Source organism: Mixophyes fleayi, chromosome 9 (genome assembly GCF_038048845.1).
Source record: "Mixophyes fleayi isolate aMixFle1 chromosome 9, aMixFle1.hap1, whole genome shotgun sequence".
Taxonomy (NCBI): Eukaryota; Metazoa; Chordata; class Amphibia; order Anura; family Limnodynastidae; genus Mixophyes; species Mixophyes fleayi.
The window spans coordinates 122955950-122976220 of NC_134410.1; the positions used below are offsets into that span (position 1 = coordinate 122955950).

The window sequence follows — 20271 nt, forward strand, 5'->3', positions numbered from 1 at the left end:
GGATAGGTCAGCGGGCGCGGGCCCCGCCTTCTTATAGGCTGCTGAGTGAAGAGGGGGCGTGGCCAGGAGGGGGACACGTCACGTTGTAGTATATAAGGGTGGCAGGAGGTGGCGGTTTAAGCGGTTACTGGGCGCAGAACAGCGGGGACCATGAGCCAGCAGGGGGCGGCCCTGCAGACCTACAACAACGAGCTGGTTAAATGTGAGGATCTATAGGTGACCCGGGACAGTCACTGCGACTCCCATCATCCCCGACAACCCGGTACAATCACTGCGACTCCCATCATCCCCGACAACCCTTAGGAGTCACTGCTACTCCCATCATCTCCGACAACCCTTAGGAGTCACCGCTACTCCCATCATCTCCGACAACCCGGGAGAGTCACCGTAACCCCCCCCCCCCCCCCTTCCCTGGCAACCTTGGAGTGTCAACGTGAACCCCATCATCCCCGACAACCCGGGAGAGTCACTGCGACTCCTATCATCCCCGACAACCCGGGAGAGTCACCATGAGCCCCCCTTCCATGGCAACCTGGGACAGTCATTGTAACCCCCCGACAACCCGCGATTGTCAATGTGACCCCCCCCGACAACCCGGGATTGTCATCGTGACCCCCATTGTCCCCGACAACCTAGGATTGTCACCTTGACCTCATCGTCTCCGACAACCCGGGAGTGCCACCGTGACCCCTCCTACCCCCGACAACCCGGGAGAGTCACCATAACTCCCCCCCCCCTACCCTGGCAACCCGGGACAGTCACCGTGACCCCCATCTTCCCTGACAACCCGAGACAGTCACCGTGACCCCCATCGTCCCTGACAACCCGGGACAGTTACTGTGTACCGGTTCACCCTGGACTGTGTCTCCCATTATCCTTTAGCACTATCATTGCTCATATATGTGTAGCCCCGTGTAGGACGTGGATCTGTCTTACTTCCCCTAAGACTAGAATGAGGATCCCATCATCCCACTGCTCATATACTATAACCATGGGTTGGATGCTAGTCTCCACCTCCTACTTCCACTGTATACTTCACTGTCCCACTAATACATCGTACACAATCTGTATTCTACTTTTTCTGTACCAGTCTCTCCTTAAACCTGTACTGTCCCCCTCACCCTTATGCTGCCTCATCTAACAAGATGGCTGCTCCCGTTGTGTCAGTGAGGACTCCACACTTGGTTGCCGTGTCTCATGGTTTATACAATCTACCCCTCCATCCCTGGTGTTCTTATAACCGTGTTCTCTCTCTTGCTCTCTGGGCCGCACTAGGTATAGAAGATCTTTGCAGCAAGAGAGACGAATTGAATCACCAGATCCAGCAGGACGAGGAGGAGAAGAATAAGCTGCAGAACGACATCCGCATCCTGACGGAGAAGCTGTCCAGGGTTAACGAGAGCCTGGCCAGGAAAATGGCCTCCAGGAACGAGTTTGATAAAACCATTGCAGAAACGCAGGCCGCGTACATGAAGGTAGAACTGGACGGGGTGTGGGGGGGCAGTGTCTTACAATTTAGGAGCAATTTTGCACCATGGCACTGGCGGGGGGGGTCCTATGTTAAACATGCAGACATATTTAGAGTTGCGAGGGGGTGTGTCCTATTGCAACTCTAAATTACACTGTAAAAATAAAGCTGCCCAGTATTTGTGTGCTACATATAACATACATGCAACTTGGTACCTGTGAGATTCGGTTTAGAAGGGACCCAGAGGTGTAATCCTGTATAGGTTGCTGTGGATAACAGGGCTGTGCAGCCTTGTCTGGCTGGCCACCTTCCACTGCTAGACCTGTTTAGTACCATGCCTGCGGCTGGCAGCTCTTTGTAAACTGGTAGCGGCTCCAGCTGTGCTGTAGGCAGATTGGTGATGTCACAGGAGGGAGACGGATACTACAATGCATCATGGTATATGTATTTTTTTTTTATGCCACAATCATTGCCCATGGTGCTGTGATGTCATTTTCTCCTCCTTCCCCACCTCCAAGGCTGCATTTTGACAAGATACAAAGCCAGAAAACTTACCAGGATTCCCAGAAGCTCTAAGAAAAAGTGTTTCTGGGATCACATAATAAAACAAATCCATTAATTTTTTGGCCAATATTAGCTTTTATTACTGATTTATTACTCAATAAATGAACTATCTGCCTAGCAGCAGACTATGGACTAGTGACCTCGTCGAGGCACAAAGCTGCTTGGCGACATCACTAGGTCTCAGTGACTTGATTGGCTGAATTCTCAGTGATGTCATAGCATTAGATATTGCTCCTAAAGCTGGAATAAGATTGACCTCGCTAAGCAGAAAATTAACAGTTCTTATATCTAGTTTTTGGTTTGCAGTTGGGAACAAGCAAAATAAAAGTTAAAAATGACACTGAAATAGGCAAATAAAACAAACGCGGACAACGTCCAGTAGACCCTCACAATGTGTAAAGCGGAATAGTCGCCCCACACAATAGACACTTTTTGTGAGCTTGGCCATTATGCGTTAAAATGCCACCTATCCGCTACCTAGGATCAGTCAGCTGTTATGTAGCTGCAGTCTGGCAATTCCTAGTGAATCTGTAGGCTGCAAATACAAAATGGCTGCCTCTGTAGAGGTGACCGGTGAACTTCAAGATGGTGGCTGGTGGGACAAGTTTATGTGGTGAAATAATAATAATTTATTCTCGCAGGCGGTTTTGTGTCCCGTCTTTTTTTTTTTTTTTTTTTTTTGCTTCAATGCTTTTTCTGTATTGCAGATTCTGGAGAGCTCACAGACCCTGCTTAACGTACTGAAGAGAGAAGCTGGTAATCTGGGGAAGGCCACAGATGTACGAGGGAACGTCCCCAACACATAACGGACAGACTACTGACTTATACACCAAACTCTGGAACTCATTTTGTAAAGTTTAGGGGGGGGGGGGTGTTAAGAGAGACAATCACGCAACTTGATTTAGTTTTAATAAAATACTTTTTATATTTATTTACACTCGAAATCTGATGTAATAAAGAGGTTTATGGACAATATCTTGAGTGATTACAGAGATTCCATTTGTATAATACAAAATAACAGGGTTTATACTGCACTGAATGTCTGTCATATTCAGTCTCTCCTCTGCAGCAGGCAGTGAATGCTTGACAGTCTTCCAGTGCTTCAATGCTGTGTGGATTGGTTGATTCATACATGGGGGTGGGGCCAGCGATGTCATAACGCAGATCCACTGCAGGGACTTAAAGCAACACTTATGGCAACCGTTGTCAGCTTATAAATACTTTGGGGCTGGTGCATGTTGGGACGAACGCCAGTTTGCATAGTGCGAGAAATCACTCAGGCGTCCATATATATGTTTAACTAGATTCTGGCCGTTACGCCCGCCTGCGCCTAGAGATCCAGGAATGACCAATCTACCCAAATGTGTCTGGTTCTAAACATGGCTGCCCCTGCATTTTTTTTTTTATTCGCATTCCTAAAACCTGATATCTATGTCCGCGAAATGCGTAGTGAGGTTCGCAAGAGCGTGGTTGACCTGGGATGGAAAGCAGCCCTTTAAATATTCTTACCATCTCACTTTATTGTAAGTGTAACCTCATACCATTTATTTATTAAAGAATTCAGTTGATCTTTTGGCCATTCGCGTATTTTCCTTGTCCGACGCCCTCGATTCCGCTATTGTGTAATTCCAATACACTATTTGCTTTCTGTAATATTACAATTCAGCTGAAACTTCTAGAACTAATGTATTTTTCTCCTCCTACCATAAAAATATTGGAGCTGGCTCGTGCTCTGTTTTCATTATAAATAAATAGATTAAATAAACCGTATAATATATGAACGCTGTGTTTGGTCAGCACATTTCTGTGCAGTTTGCTGTGATAAACTTCGCACTGGTCCTGATCTCCTCCAGTTTGTGCCAATGTCATCACTGGGATTGATAAACAGATATATTTGGCACAAGACTTGTTCTTCGTCATGGAGACCATCTCGTTTAAGATAAAAAAAAAATATATTTAATGATTTCCCGTTTTTGGTTCAGACGCTGAGTCTTATTAATATTCCAATCATTAATGTAGTTATCGCCCCAATAAGCAGCAAAGATCTCTGCACAATCAGCTTTCTCCAGTATAAACGTTTGTCCTGATAAGTGACGTTGCCCTGATGGTCCTGGTTCTCCGAGAAGTCCGGTCTGTGGTCGGTTTCTGGGTCAGTGAGTATCACCTTTCTGGACTCTTCTGGGTCCTCTGTAAAATACAGAATAGTGGTAGTATTAGTGTATCTTTTACAATTTATTTTATATCTTTTATCGTTTATCAGTGGTGGAGTAAATGCAATTAAATAATTTCTGAGAATTTATAAGAAGAGAAAGGTGTAACATAAAGACTGTTAAAGTGCCATTGGATCGAACCATTGTGACCATGCTACCCATAAACTAATAACCAGTGACATCACTGAGAATGCAGCCTATCCAGTCACTAGGAACCAGTGACATCACTGAGAATGCAGTATATCCATTCACTAGGAGCCAGTGACATCACTGAGAATGCAGCCTATCCAGTTACTAGGAACCAGTGACATCACTGAGAATGCAGCCTATCCAGTCACTAGGAACCAGTGATATCACTTGAGAATGCAGCCTATCCAGTCACTAGGAACCAGTGACATCACTGAGAATGCAGCCTATCCCTTCACTAGGAACCAGTGACATCACTGAGAATGCAGCCTATCCAGTCACTAGGAACCAGTGACATCACTGAGAATGCAGCCTATCCATTCACTAGGAGCCAGTGACATCACTGAGAGTGCAGCCTATCCAGTCACTAGGAGCCAGTGACATCACTGAGAGTGCAGCCTATCCAGTCACTAGGAGCCAGTGACATCACTGAGAATGCAGCCAATCAATGCACTAGGAAACAATGACCGTTTGCGCCCTTAAAAGTAGAACTTAACTAAGAAAACTGCTAGGGACACTTTCGAAAAAAGAAAAAGCGAGGAGTAGACCTCACCCTAGGAATTCAGAGTAGACGTATGCAAATTGTTCCTTATTGAACTCAGTCATTAAATTCCACTTCCCCCCCCCCCCCCCTCCAATGTAACATGGTTTTGCCCAGGTGCAAAGTTACTCCTTTTTTATGCTTTGCTCTCCTTAATGACTCAGGCTCCTATTATCATTTTAGTTCAGTGGTAATTTGCTTCTTACAAGACATTTTCCTTTTAAGCAGCTCATCAGTCTGTTCTCTAACCACAAATGATGTCATCAACATTAATTGCCCGATTCATGTTCGGATGTGACCTGCACGCAACTCGTGTATATAAACTAAGCACGAAACTTGAGCATAGTTCCGACAGTACTAAAATCCAAGCGGATCTCAAGATACGTTTCAATTTGATAAGGCCACGGTCGGGAATTGAACTCATGACCCCAGCGCTGTGAGGCAGAAGTGCTAACCACTGAGCCACCGTGCTGCTCACGGTTCATTTGCGGCAAGGTTCCTTTCTGAGCGGACGCAGCGCTAATTCCCGCAAGATACGCTATGCAGATGGACTTGCGTCCAATCATGAATCGGGCCCTAAACATTCAAATCTCGGGCAGTAGCGTTGGAAGAGGATTCTGTAGATCTCACATACCCATGGAGGCTGCAGGCTGGTTAATGGCTGGTTTATCGTTCCTGTCATGTGTCATTGTTTCCCTCTCCTTGGCCCGTGCTTGTGCCTGAAACAGGAAGAATACAATTCACTGACTGCTGGGCCGAATACAGGGTGTAAATGAGTGAAAACTGACCTCTCGTGTTGCTTTGCTCCAGTCGATCTTAAATACAAAGATAAGGAACGTGATGGTTTGTATCAACACACTGATAAGGATTCCCAGCCAAAATCCTGAGGAAAAACAGTGTGGGGTACATCAATATTATACTGTGCTATTACATTCAACAATGATTTTGCTTAAGTAAAATAAACATGTTGGGAACTAAGACTTACTGGAATAACTCCTGATATTTGATACTGCAGCCTGAAATTGCCAATGAAAACTCGGAAACACACTGTTGCTGCTATTTGACAGATAACTAAACTTCTCCATGGAAACAAACTCCATGGACTGCACGGTTTGTCAGATTGTAGAACTGATGTAACTACAACTTCATCATTTATTTATATAGCGCCAACATATTCCGTAGCGCTTTACAATTGGGGACAAACGTAATAAACTAATAAACAAACTGGGTAAAACAGACAAAGAGGTGAGAAGGCCGCTGCTCGCAAGCTTACAGTCTATGGGACAATGGGAGATTGATACATGAGGTTAAGTCTACATTTTGCATTTTGACCCAGTCAGACTGCAAAGGTAAAAGTGACTCATAAGCTACATGATCCTGTCACACTGTTGGTCAGGGGGTAGTTGTCTTGTGTGAAATTGTGTAGAGGGTGGTAATAGGGTAATGTAGTGAGGTTAAGAGGGTGGTTGAGGAATATTATAAGCTTGTCTGAAGAGGTGGGTTTTCAGAGAACGCTTGAAAGTTTGTAGACCAGAGGAGAGTCTCTCGAGGGAGAGAATTCCATAGAGTGGGTGCAGCCCGAAAAAAGTCCTGTAACCGGGAATGGGAGGATGTAATGAGGGTGGATGAGAGACGCAGATCTTTTGCAGAACGGAGTTGCCGAGTTGGGAGATATTTTGAGACAAGAGAGGAGATGTATGTTGGTGCAGCTTTGTTGCTGGCCTTGTAGGTTAGTAAAAGTATTTTATATTGGATTCGGTAGAAGACAGACAACCAGTGTAGAGACATACAGAGTGATTCAACAGTGGAATAACGATTTGCAAGGAAAATCAGTCTTGCTGCAGCGTGCAAAATAGATTGTAGGGCTTTGAGTCTGTTTTTGGGAAGACCAGTAAGGAGGGAATTGCAATAGTTGATGCGGGAGATGATGAGTGCATGAATTAAGGATTTTGCAGTGTCTTGGTCCAGATATGTGCGTATTCTGGAAATGTTCTTTAGATGTATGTAACATGATTTAGATATAGAGTCAATGTGGGGAACAAAGGATAGGTGTGAGTCAAGGGTTACACCTGGGCAGCGAGCTTGTGGGGGGGGGGGGGATTTATGGTCATGTTATCAACAGAGATAGAAATACAACTTATCCATTGATCACTTTCAAAGATGAGATAAGTTAGTTTGCCGATCCCACCGTATCACATGCTGACCTGTCCCACCTAACGACTTACCCAGGATACCGATCTTAGCTGCAAACATCAGTGAGATTCCCACCGGAAGACCAACAACGTAAAAGCCAATAGCATTAAAAATGGCTCCAATCTTCTGCTTCCCAGTGCCACGCAGGATACCACTGCACGTGGCCTAAAATGACACAGGTAGAAGGGGATCAACGGACTACAACACACAATGACTTTTCACTACAAACATCTAGAGGTCGGGTGCTAGGAGTGGAAGCTGTTTGAGATATTGACTAGTCCCAGTATTTGTGTCAGGATTTTTAGAAAGGCGAAATTTTAACTCAACATCCCAACAAGTAGCAGGACCGGCCGACGTCATAAACGCTTCTTGTCCTAGTGCTGACAATGGTTCAAATCCTGTCCGAACCTCTTGGCCCCCCGAATTATCAACGTCTGGACAAAAGCCCTTTGTAGTGGGGGTTAGTTCTCCTGATCAGCTTGGAAACTCCACAATTCTGCTATTAGTTATTTTCAGTAAACGTTCCTTTAGTAAATTAAAGGAAGCTCCCGACTTTCAATCTCTCCTAAAGGGTCTTAAGAGGTCGCCCAGCTTGGTGGCGTCATAATACTACAACCTATTTGCCTGTAACGCTATACGTCAATTAATGTCACTTTTTTTTAGTACAATATTGTAAAAAGTAGACCCTCCATATCCCCCGGCTGTACCTACCCTACTTTTCTTTCTGTATCCCCCCTACAAAGACCAATAAATAAATAAATCAATGTATATACACATCGTTGCACCAGTAGTTGAAGCAGAGGACAGTTTCCACTCGCGGCCAAGAACTTCTCAAGACTCTTTGACCGTATTTGTCGGGATTGTCACAATGGAAATAACGATTTGATTATTTTAGCGATCTTACCACACATCCATCGAAGAGCTGGCACACGGCGTACACAGGAAGAACGTAGCTGACCAGTGTCACTATGCCCCTATAGACAGAGCAGATAGATTAATCTGTATATCCCATTCCTATGTCTGGCCTACAAAGTATTACAGCCACACACAACGCCCATCTGTCCATCATTTCGCCCCTGATGTCCGTCTTGACCATACTTGCCAACTTTTCCTCGTTGGCTTCAGGGAGATCCCGGGGGAGGTGGGAGGACGGGGCGGGTCTTGATGGACCATATCATTTTGGCCCCACCCCTAAACGATTTTGGGCAATTACAGCAGGGGGCGGGGCTAAGATGACGCAATGTTTGCGTCATTAAGCCCGCCCCTTATCTATTGCAGGGGTAAGAACCGGGAGGTTGCCCTGCTCTCCCAGGAGGTCTCCCAGAAATGCGGGAGTCTCCCGGACATTCTGGGAGAGTAGGGAACTATGCGTTAAAGAAAAACAGCTAATGAATATCTAGAGACTGAAGTGTCTTTTACATTTCTGTCTCCATTACTGAAGTCATGTTGTCTTACCTGTCAGTCTTTGATTAAATCTTGGTCTCCATGAAAATGGCTACCTCCATAGGCATCAATACATGGACATAGGACACAATTTCTGAACTATGTCATCATGCCACAGATGGCGAAGCCAACCACGTCTTGTACTGGCTCAGCATCAGGGAGAATGCCAGACTCTTCAGGGAGTGAGGGAGATCACCCCTATTTCAGGGAGTCTCCCTGACATTCAGGGAGAGTTGGCAAGTATGGTCTTAACTCCCTCTTTTATGTTTCCCTTGATCCCCAACATTAGACGTCCTGGACTGCTGAAAACTTCAAGGACCCCAGCACATCGAGCTAGTAGGCATTATAGGTAAATAAAACACTACATTGTATCCTAACATACCAGACCCCACATAAAACTAACTTTTAAGTTCTTGGTGAACTACATTGTTACAGATTAGTAACTAATTTCACTCTCTGAGCCGCTTTCTGATACAACAGAAAGATCTATTCGTTTAAATGCGCTAAAAAGTTCTGCTCACTCAATTTAAGAAACGGCGGCCATTTCCTTGTAGTCCGTCAGGGAAGACAAAATAGCCGACTTACTCGTCTGAGGTGAACACGTAGCCAATCACGTCCTTCAGGCTGACGAGCAGAATACAACTTATCAGAGCACAGGCCTCTGCAACAATAATCACAGGGGGAGTTATTAGTGTTGTGTTTCTCTAGGGGCAGCATATGTTTTGGTTATTGGTCTTCATCTCCTGCTCATTCCTTGTTTGTATGTGGAAGTGGATAGAATGACCTGTATCCAATCAGATTGTGGGAGACAGTGACCTGTCCTGTTGTGTGATTAGTCAGGATAGGGCTGTGAGGTGAGGAAGGAGCAGGGTCCCCCAGCAGCACAGAGTATATCAGTAGATGAGTGATGTGTTAATGAGGACAGGGCTGCATGTGACAGGGGCAGTGACATGATGTGAGGAGGGTAATAGAGGCAGCAGGAAGCCACAGACTGAGAGTTATATAGTGGAAGGAGCAGGGTCCCCAAGCAGCACAGAGTATATCAGGAGATGAGTGATGTGTTAGTGAGGACAGGGCTGCATGTGACAGGGGCAGTGACATGATGTGAGGAGGGGGATGGAGGCAGCAGGAAGCCACAGACTGAGAGTTATATAGTGCAAGGAGCAGGGTCCTCCAGCAGCACAGAGTATATCAGGAGATGAGTGATGTGTTAGTGGGGACAGGGCTGCATGTGACAGGAGCAGTGACATGATGTGAGGAGGGGAATGGCCACAGACTGGGAGTTATATAGTGGAAGGAGCAGGGCCCCCAGCAGCACAGAGTATATCAGGAGATGAGTGATGTGTTAGTGAGGACAGGGCTGCGTGTGACGGGGGCAGTGACATGATGTGAGGAGGGGAATGGAGGCAGCAGAAAGCCACAGAATGAGAGTTATATAGTGGAAGGAGCAGGGTCCCCCAGCAGCACATAGTGATGCGAGGGTCCTTCATACTAATTTTTGATTGAAAAAAAAAGTAACTTTTTTTTGCATACAGGCACAAAAAAACATTTTTTCTCCACTAAATTCCAGTAAATGTTTTACCTGTCATTATTATGGCAACAACCATTGATTTCTTTGCTTGTGCGATGTCACCTGCCCCCAGCGCCTGCCCCACTAGGACGCAGGCTGCAATACCGTAGCCCAGCGGAACCTGGAGAGGAGAAAAAAAAATACCCCAACATTATTCCGCTTGATAAGCTGAAACCGACACATGAACAGAAGTCCCTGGCGCTTCTCACTGGGCTGAAGGTGTAATGAACAAGGCTCCTGGTTGGATAGGAACCTCCTCATTCTATGGATGTCACTAATAGAAAAACTCTGCCACCAACGCGTTTTGCACTTTCGTAAATGACCCTAATTGGCTGAAATCCAAGTGACAGTTATACTATTGCAACATTAAAAGCAAAGGAAATAATTCATAATAACAAACATAATAATAATCTAAATGATCAAACATTTTTTGCCCATTTATGTGTCAGTCATATCTCTACAGAATCCTGCATAGATTCCACGCTTTTCATAACTTATATACTCTCTGTTAGGGCAACATTTGTGGAACTCATGACGCATTTCATGGCGGCTACCCTCTCTATTAGGTGCAGAACGCAAAACTAAATGTTTGTCACTTATGAACCTTCCGTCACAGATGTTAATGAACCAGTGCCTGCGGCACGCTGTAGATTGTTACCATGAAGAAGATGGTAGCCAGCTGGTAAATAACAGACTGAGCCCCAAGATCCTCCACACCGAGAATTCCTGGGGGACAGAGAAAGTAAATATTATTGTAGTGTATACATTATAATGTTGGTTGTCAAGACATAAAGGTCACCTTAGGATAAATGTACTTTAGCTGCTAAAATATGGATCCACTGCACATATGGCATTTCAAAGCATCATTCACCTACTTTTGTATAACTGCGCTTATTTATAACGCACGATGGCTACAACTACAAGGATATTAAACCACTGTGCGGTTCCAGCATCGCTTGCTTAGTGCGGGCCTGGTACAGGATTGGCCCTTGTATTGCACCCAGACACAAACTCAAGATTTTGTGTTGAATGACAAAATATGTAAATGAGCTTCAAGGGGTGGGGCCTGTGCATTTAGGGGGCGTACCTAATTTAGCGGCTAACTGCAGAGCCTTTTTTTGCCCACAAAACAACTTTATATTTATATATCCGCATATGATTTTTTTACAAGCCCGTACAAAATAAAACACACTTTGCTGCCACGTATTTTGCAGTTATTAAATGAGACACATTCATAGAGACAGACACAGAGTCACAGAGAGACAGACACAGAGTCACAGAGAGACAGACACAGAGAGACATACAAAGAGTCACAGAGAGACAGACACAGAGTCACAGAGAGACAGACACAGGGTCACAGGGAGACAGACACAGAGTCACAGGGAGACAGACGCAGAGCCACAGACAGACAGACACAGAGTCACAGAGAGACAGACACAGAGAGACATACAAAGAGTCATAGAGAGACAGACACAGAGTCACAGAGAGACAGACACAGGGTCACAGGGAGACAGACACAGAGTCACAGGGAGACAGACACAGAGTCACAGGGAGACAGACGCAGATTCACAGGGAGACAGACGCAGAGTCACAGGGAGACAGACGCAGAGTCACAGGGAGACAGACGCAGAGTCACAGGGAGACAGACGCAGAGTCACAGGGAGACAGACACAAAGCCACAGACAGACAGACACAGAGTCACAGAGAGACATACAAAGAGTCACAGAGAGACAGACACAGAGTCACAGGGAGACAGACGCAGAGTCACGGGGAGACAGACGCAGAGTCACGGGGAGACAGACGCAGAGTCACGGGGAGACAGACGCAGAGTCACGGGGAGACAGACGCAGAGTCACGGGGAGACAGACGCAGAGTCACGGGGAGACAGACGCAGAGTCACAGGGAGACAGACGCAGAGTCACAGGGAGAGAGACACAGAGTCACAGGGAGACAGACGCAGAGTCACAGGGAGACAGACGCAGAGTCACAGGGAGACAGACGCAGAGCCACAGACAGACAGACACAGAGTCACAGAGAGACAGACACAGAGAGACATACAAAGAGTCACAGAGAGACAGACACAGAGTCACAGAGAGACAGACACAGGGTCACAGGGAGACAGACACAGAGTCACAGGGAGACAGACGCAGAGCCACAGGGAGACAGACGCAGATTCACAGGGAGACAGACGCAGAGTCACAGGGAGACAGACGCAGAGTCACAGGGAGACAGACGCAGAGTCACAGACAGACAGACACAGAGTCACAGAGAGACAGACACAGAGAGACATACAAAGAGTCACAGAGAGACAGACACAGAGTCACAGAGAGACAGACACAGAGTCACAGAGAGACAGACACAGAGTCACAGGGAGACAGACACAGAGTCACAGGGAGACAGACACAGAGTCACAGGGAGACAGACACAGAGTCACAGAGAGACAGACACAGAGTCACAGAGAGACAGACGGATTAGCATCAAAGAACGACTGAATAACATTATGGAGGGACAAGCAAAAATGGTGCCGGTACTGTTAACTGACCTGACAATATGATCCCGATTTCGAATGCCCACCATTCGATACAGAGCATGAGCATGCTGGGAATTGCAAGCCGGATGAAAGAGCCCCAGTCCTCAAAACAGGCAGTGGTCCACCCTGGGGGCAAGGGTAATTCGTTCAAAAACGTGAAATTTTTATAAAAAAGGACAGTGGTAGAATAAGCTCTCCATTGTTACAATGACTTTCACTGTGATTATTAAAATATGAAAGTTTTCTCCCTGCTCTCTTAAAAAAGTAAAAGACTCGTGCCACAGATTTAATAAGTGGCTTGGTTCAAAAAGCTGAAATTACAAAGCAGAGCATATCAGATATTACTCATAAATTTACATTGACCTTACTGGTCATATCGCCGTCCTTCTGTAAATAGCATTCTGTTGTGTGGGGAACTACAAGCCTGTCGTTGAAACTTTGCACTGCCACAGAGCGAGACAAAATGAAAAGGTCGTATTGATAGCACTAAACATGTCAGCTTTCACTAAGGGGATGGGACAGATAATGCTGGATAAATTTGATTACAAATACTGTTTCGCTCAGGACTACGCAGACTTTTATAGTGACAATATCTGTCTTTTCTATTACCTGTATACAAAGTTTTGTGTTAAACTGGCCTTAACGGGCAATTTGGACAATATAGCAGTGTGTGTTTCCCCAATGCCGGATAATAATCAACATTTGTTATTATCGGACGTGTTGGGAAGTTAGGATCGAAGATGATCGATATTAGCCTATTGGTCAAATTAACCCCAAAGACCCTGGAAGTAATGTGGCCAGATCTCGCCCAGTGAAATAAAGGGGTACCCAACTAAGACCCCCAACCATAATGTTATTTTCCCAGAATCAGTGTTGACGTGTAGCATTAGATTTAATGGTCGGTACCTCCCCATGTGTCTACGTGAAGTTTCTTCCACATGATATAACAAAACAACAGAACGGCCTCTAGATACTGAGACATGGTATTGGCCATCGCCGATCCCCTGGAGGGAGACAAAACTTTTCATTATCATTTCAGGCAGTGACATTTCTACAACTCCAATCCCTTTCTAACTATTCCACTTTATTTTGAAAATCTAAGGGTAACGCCACTCAAAAATTATTTTTCAGAATGAAAATCATTATCCTGGGTACTACAAAACTACTTGGAGTAACTCCTGATACTTGAAATAGGACTTCTACCAGAATTCAGCTGGTGAAACCTCAGAAACACACTGCTGTTATGATTTGACGGATATGTTGTGAACACCTGTAACCGTGGTAACAACCAGTGCACAGTTTCTAGGGTTTCTAGTTGCTGCTAAACAAGGTTAGTTATTTACAAAATATCTGTCGAATGATGTGTGTGTTTTTGAGGTTTCAGCAGACAATTTCAGGCAGAAGTCCTATTTCAAGTATCAGGAGTGACAGCTAGAATCTGATTGGTTGCTATAGGCAACATCTCCACTTTTTCAAACCCGCAGTTTAGTAAATATACCCCTTAATGTTTATTACAACTTCATTTCCAACGACACACAATTTCCCCTGGATATACAGGTATACTCACATCACCCCCAATCCTAACACGTACAGGAAGATGTAGTTAATTAAAGCATTAAGGATATTTGCAATGAGCCCAGTTATGACCTGAGGAAATACGATACCCTGTAAGTAGAAAGAACGATTAGTGCAACATAATGAGCTCCCAGCATCCCTGATGCAGAGACACGGGACCAATCTTACCCCACCCCAATCTGCCCAATTCCTGTGTGAGGATATCTCAATTCTGGCAGCTCACACACTGCTTTTGTCCTGAAGAAAATGAGGACTGCGCTGTGAAAATCAGGACTGTTGATAGGCAAAGTTCTATAAAAAGCAATTTTGGAAAAGTGGAGATGTTGCCTGTAGCAACCAATCAGATTCTAGCTTTCATTTATTTAGTACATTCTACAAAATGACAGCTAGAATCTGATTGGTTGCTATAGGCAACATCTCCACTTTTCCAAACCCGCAGTTTAGTAAATATACCCCTAAGCCCCTGTTCAGTTGCATTACAGGAATGGAGAGGGGTCGCCAGGGGCAAGGAGGGGTGTTGGGGATGGCCTAGCTCTTCAGAATTAGGAGACACTCTCCCCAAATGATGCGGCCACACCCCTCTGTGACATAACCACGCCCCTAACGTGATGCAATCCCCATTCCGGAGGGGCCGTAGCTCTGTCTCGGTTCAGGAAAGATGAATGTTGGGAGTTATGATTACAGGTAAATATCCTAATGTGATTATGGACTGTTCTGTGGGTAACTGCGAAAGAACAAGTGATGTTGCCCATAGCAACCACTGTGCTGTTTGTTTTCATTTCGGTATTCTAAACATGAATGAATCAGATTGGTTGCTATGGGCAACGCCTCCTATGACCCGTGAGTAACCATCTCCCAGTGTTTGTATATCAATATTAGGTAGCCCATGTTTAGTATATGAATTACAGCAATAAGCTACTTCTTGGTGCTCTAATACCTGGTTCTGCAGGTATTTTGCCTGTAGATGGTACATAAATGTTGCCTAATTCGAAGAGAAAAAAGAGGTATTAGACTTAAAATATTGAGACAATGGTACAGAAATCTGCGATTACTGAAACTCCTGCAGCTCTAAATGTATGGAAAACGTTTCTATACAAATCGAAGGGCAAAGAAATCCTCTGGGGCAACTTGGGCGGTCAAAATAAGTTATATAGATGGGGTGTTATCGTAGCTATGATGCTCCTGAATTATTGATGGTTCTATATACAAAAACAAACTGACTTTATATATGTTCCCCCTAGTTCCAGTTACTTACATGCATACATCTTATTGCATTCATACGGGCAAATGTGGGTTTCATATAAGGAGGATTTGCTTGAGAATACAGTATAATAAACATACTAGTAGTTTAATTTAGTGCTACTAAATGTAACCTAGTCTCTCTCAGTCTGTGGGTGTATGTTGGGGAATTTAGACTGTAAGCTCCTATGGGGCAGGGACTGATGTGAGTGAGTTCTCTGTACAGCGCTGCGGAATTAGTGGCGCTATATAAATAGCTGATGATGATAAAGTAACACAGAGGGCCTGATTCATTAAGGATCTTAAATTAAGAAGTTTCTTATTTAAGTCTCCTGAACAAAACCATGTTACAATGCAAGGGGTGCAAATTAGTTTTCTGTTTTGCACATAAGTTAAATACTGACTGTTTTTTCATGTAGCACACAAATATCAACTTTAAATGTCAGTGTACAAATAAGCTATCAAGTATTTGTGTGCTACATGAAGAAAACAGTCAGTATTTAACTTACGTGCAAAACAGAAAACTAATTTGCACCCCTTGCATTGTAACATGGTTTTGTCCAGGAGACTTAAATAAGAAACTTCTTAACTTAAGATCCTTAATGAATCAGGCGCAGAGTCTTATAGCACTTTTAGGGATATCTCTAAAACGGGTTTATAGGCTTACCGGAAGGGCTGGGATGAAGATCAGGACGTACATCTGAGTTAATCTATAAAGAGAACGATATCAATAACACAAACTGGCTCATTTTTCTTTGCTTGCAAGTTGTACGTGATTCTTGTATTGGTGTGCACCAGCCTGCAACTTTTCCTAGCTACACTGATTTGTCTTCTATTAAAGCAGAATAATTTTTGTTGTTGTTGGATACATCTCAGCCCTGCATTATATTCATAGTCGTGACTGATTCACAACTGATGAGATGCCTGAAAAGCAGAGCAGAGCTGAAAAGACGAATCAATTCATGTAGCAAAAGCTGCACGATGGCGCATACAAGTCAACAAGTCAAAGTTATCTGAAGGTGGATACTTATTTTAGTGGGAGTATTTTTTATTAGAAACATGCGTCTCTGTCTATCTCTATATATTTAGTGACTACTGCTTTGTATGCAACTGATATTTGAGCGGCTACAAGATTTCCAAGTGCTCATTAGCAAAAATTGTCATGCAGCATAATTAACTGGCAGCCAATCATATATTAGCTTTCTAGAAAATAAGAGCTAGAATCTGATTGGTTGCTAGGGGTAACGCCTCCAATTATTCTTTTTAGGAGTGTTAGAAAAAACCCTAAACCCCTTAGCTCTACATAGCCAGCATGGTGGCTAAGTGGTTAGCACTTCTGTCTCACAGCACCGGGGTCATGAGTTCAATTCCCGACCATGGCCTTATCTGTGTGGAGCTTGTATGTTATCCTCGTGTTTGCGTGGGTTTCCTCCGGGTGCTCCGGTTTCCTCCCACACTCCAAAAACATACTAGATTAATTGGCTGCTATCAAAATTGTCTCTCTGTCATCTGTGTGTGTGTGTTAGGGAATTTAGATTGTAAGCCCCAATGGGGCAGGGACTGATGTGAGTGAGTTCTCTGTACAGCGCTGTGGAATCAGTGCCGCTATATATATAAATAAATAAATGATGATGATGATGATGATATCCATTAATTAAAAGACAAAATAAAAACTAAATATGCTCAGAATTCCATCAGTTTTCCTAATTAACTGAAGTATATTGTTTATATTAACACATTTAAAAAAAAAACAAAAAACAACAACAATATTTACGATAACTGCCGCATTGGATAAAGGCGCTGTAACCCATAGCAACCAAACAGAATCTAACAGTCTCCTAGGGCTGTTTGGATAATATGCGCAAAATTCTGATTGGTTGCTAGGGGTTACGGTACCTTCTTTGTTTACACCAGTTTCCCAAATGTCCCACATTGTATTTATAGGACAAAGAGACGTAATCGCCTCATTTAAAGAAACAGTTAATTTGCTGCTGATAGTGTTTTGGAAACAAGTCAGAGTCAGGAACGGAGAACACAGTCCTGGGACAGACGTACTGAACAAACAGTGCTGGATTCATTCTGGTCATGATGCAACAAAGGTGACCCAAGGTTCAGTCCTCTCTAGCGGACCAGAGTACAGTATGTCTATGTATCTATTGGAAGAACGCAGGGAGGATCTGGCTGCAGGCGTGCTATGACCTAGCTTGTCCCAAAATCATGATGAGGTCACAAAGGTGACATTTCTATCTCTGTTGATAACATGACCATAAATCCCACCCCGCAAGCTCGCTGCCTAGGTGTAATCCTTGACTCACAACTATCCTTTGTTCCCCACATCAACTCTATATCTAAATCATGTTACATACACCTAAAGAACATTTCCAGAATACGTACATAGATCACACAACAAACTGCAAAAACATTAATTCATGCACTTATCATCTCCCGCATCAACTATTGCAATTCCCTCCTTACTGGTCTTCCCAAAGTCAGACTTGAACCCCTACAATACATTTTGCACGCAGCGGCTAGATTGATTCCCCTTGCAAACCGTTATTCCTCTGCTGAGCCGCTCGTCAGTCTCTACATTGATTGCCTGTTTTTCAACGAATCCAATGTAAAACTCTTCTACTAACATACAAGGCTGTGAACAAAATTACACCGACATACATCTCCTCACTTGTCTCAAAATATCTCCCAACTCGACACCTCCGTTCTGCACAAGATCTGCGTCTCTCTTCCACTCTCATCACATCCTCCCATTCCCGGTTACAGGACTTTTTTCGGGCTGCACCCACGTTGTGGAATTCCCTCCCTTGCACAGTAAGACTTTCCTCTAGTCTTCAAACCTTCAAGCGTTCTCTGAAAACCCACCTCTTCAGACAAGCTTATAATATTCCTCAACCATCATCTTAATCTCCCTATGTTACCCTATTACCATCCTCTACACAGCTAACACAAGACAACAACCCTCTGACCAACATTGCCATACACAGCCCACTCAATACTTTTACCTTTGCATTCTAGCTGGTCCATTGTGCAATATGATGTAGCACATGCCCTTGTGTTTCAAACTCCCATTGTCCTATAGATTGTAAGCTTGTGAGCAGGGTTCTCTTACCTCTCTGTATGTATTACCCAGTATTGTCTTATTAACGTTTGTTCCCAATTGTAAAGCACTATGGAATTTGCTGGCGCTATATAAATAAATGTTGATGATGATGATAAAGGTGGCCACACGTATGGGTGACCAAATCAGACGGCATCCGGATCACTTCCGGCTTCATTACAGCGTTGCCAATTGATTGGCATCGGCTGCGATATGGCAGCTTGTCTGGATTCAGCTTTTAACAGGGAGGAGGAGAATAACTGAGTTTGTTTAAGGAATGAAAATGTTTAGTTTTCCAGTCGGACTGACGGAAGCCGGAGCGTAAATCTCAGACTGTTCCACCTCCGCTCTTGTGTACGGATCTACACTAGTGAACTATTCTGTTACACTTCACTGACCGGGACAGACCGGCGAGAACACAAGTCATTCCCACCTGGAAACCTCCGGGTCCTGCCCAAAAAGCAGGAGGATGGGCTCCGTGTTCACGAACACGGCCCAGCAGGGGAAACAGAACAGCAGTAGGATGAGGACCCCTCTCTGCAGGACGACCCCGACAAACTTTAAATTGCGCGATCCATAGATCTGAAAGAGAAACTCATTCTTCTGTAGCGTAACCACCCAATCTAGTACAGACGTAAGCCAACGGAGGCCTTCCAGGTGTGGCAGGGCATGCTGGGGATTGTAGTTCTACTTTGTGATATAATTAAACTAAGGGGAAAAAGAAAGAGGAAGGGATAAAGGGACGGGGAAAGGGAATAGCCTATATCTGTCGCACAAGTGTTAGAGAGTAACCCCTAAATTAACTATATTGGGTTCACTTATTGGTTAGTAGCGGGGTGCCACCTATACAATAGGTTAGAATCGTTAGCAAAAAGACAGACAAGATTAGGTGCACTCACTCTCTGATCTATCTCCAGGAGAAATTGGAACCATTTAAAACTTAGCTTTTATTGACTGAATAGTTCAGCGAAATATAAAATGATCAAAGGGTTGTGTAGATCTAAAACAATGTGTGCTATTAAAGTTCGCTGGATGCACCTAGAGCACAGATTTAATTGTTTTGAAGTAAATAGAACCAGTTTGCTATATATATCAGGCGAGTATAAATTGTTCTGTAATATTACTTCCCACCACGTCTGGTAAAGGATTCAGGTAGAATTAGTACCGCCTGATACTCAGCAGATAAATAAGCAGGTTTGTATCTACGGATTATACCGTTCTTAAAACTAAAGTGTCTTGCTAACTGCCTAGCATAAGCTCCATCTAGCTTGGGATCTACTAGGAGCTATGTGGTTAAATTGGTATTCATCAATAAATTCCCGCCAAGAATGCCTCTATTACGGATGCCTCTATTAGCCGGAATTTATTGATGAATAGCAATCTTTATTTCTTTCTAGAAAACACAGAGACACAAGATACTTCAGAGATACAATGTTACCAGCTACAATTCTAAGCAATAGAGTCCTTAAATTTACAGACTATTGGTAAGCCCAGGGCGCACTTACTTACCTGTGATATTAGAGTGTCGCACGCTCCGGCCAGACCCGACCCCACCGCCACCCCGGTGATGTTCACCACCTGTAAATCAAAAGAGCGACACCTTCTGTCAAAGGAAAATGTAATATGCAGCACAGAGGGGGTTA

General features: G+C 44.2%; 2 protein-coding genes across 2 annotated transcripts; one reads left to right on the top strand and one right to left on the bottom strand.

The window, feature by feature from the left end:
- The first annotated feature begins 100 nt into the window (after positions 1 to 100).
- Positions 101 to 2887, top strand: SSNA1 (SS nuclear autoantigen 1). The gene is made up of 3 exons (XM_075185470.1): positions 101 to 202; positions 1276 to 1475; positions 2740 to 2887. The coding sequence occupies exons 1-3, from the start codon at positions 151 to 153 to the stop codon at positions 2836 to 2838; spliced, it is 351 nt and encodes a 116-aa protein (XP_075041571.1). The 5' UTR covers positions 101 to 150; the 3' UTR covers positions 2839 to 2887.
- A 45-nt stretch (positions 2888 to 2932) lies between these two features.
- On the bottom strand, positions 2933 to 20216 carry LOC142101195 (multidrug and toxin extrusion protein 1-like). Its single transcript, XM_075185469.1, has 16 exons — positions 20138 to 20216; positions 19062 to 19210; positions 16187 to 16229; positions 15218 to 15262; positions 14273 to 14370; positions 13612 to 13709; positions 13074 to 13148; positions 12718 to 12831; positions 10834 to 10901; positions 10188 to 10296; positions 9191 to 9266; positions 8067 to 8136; positions 7195 to 7327; positions 5758 to 5852; positions 5604 to 5688; positions 2933 to 4219 (listed from the first exon to the last, which is right to left on the bottom strand). The coding sequence occupies exons 3-16, from the start codon at positions 16217 to 16219 to the stop codon at positions 4011 to 4013; spliced, it is 1308 nt and encodes a 435-aa protein (XP_075041570.1). The 5' UTR covers positions 16220 to 16229; positions 19062 to 19210; positions 20138 to 20216; the 3' UTR covers positions 2933 to 4010.
- Positions 20217 to 20271: the final 55 nt, after the last annotated feature.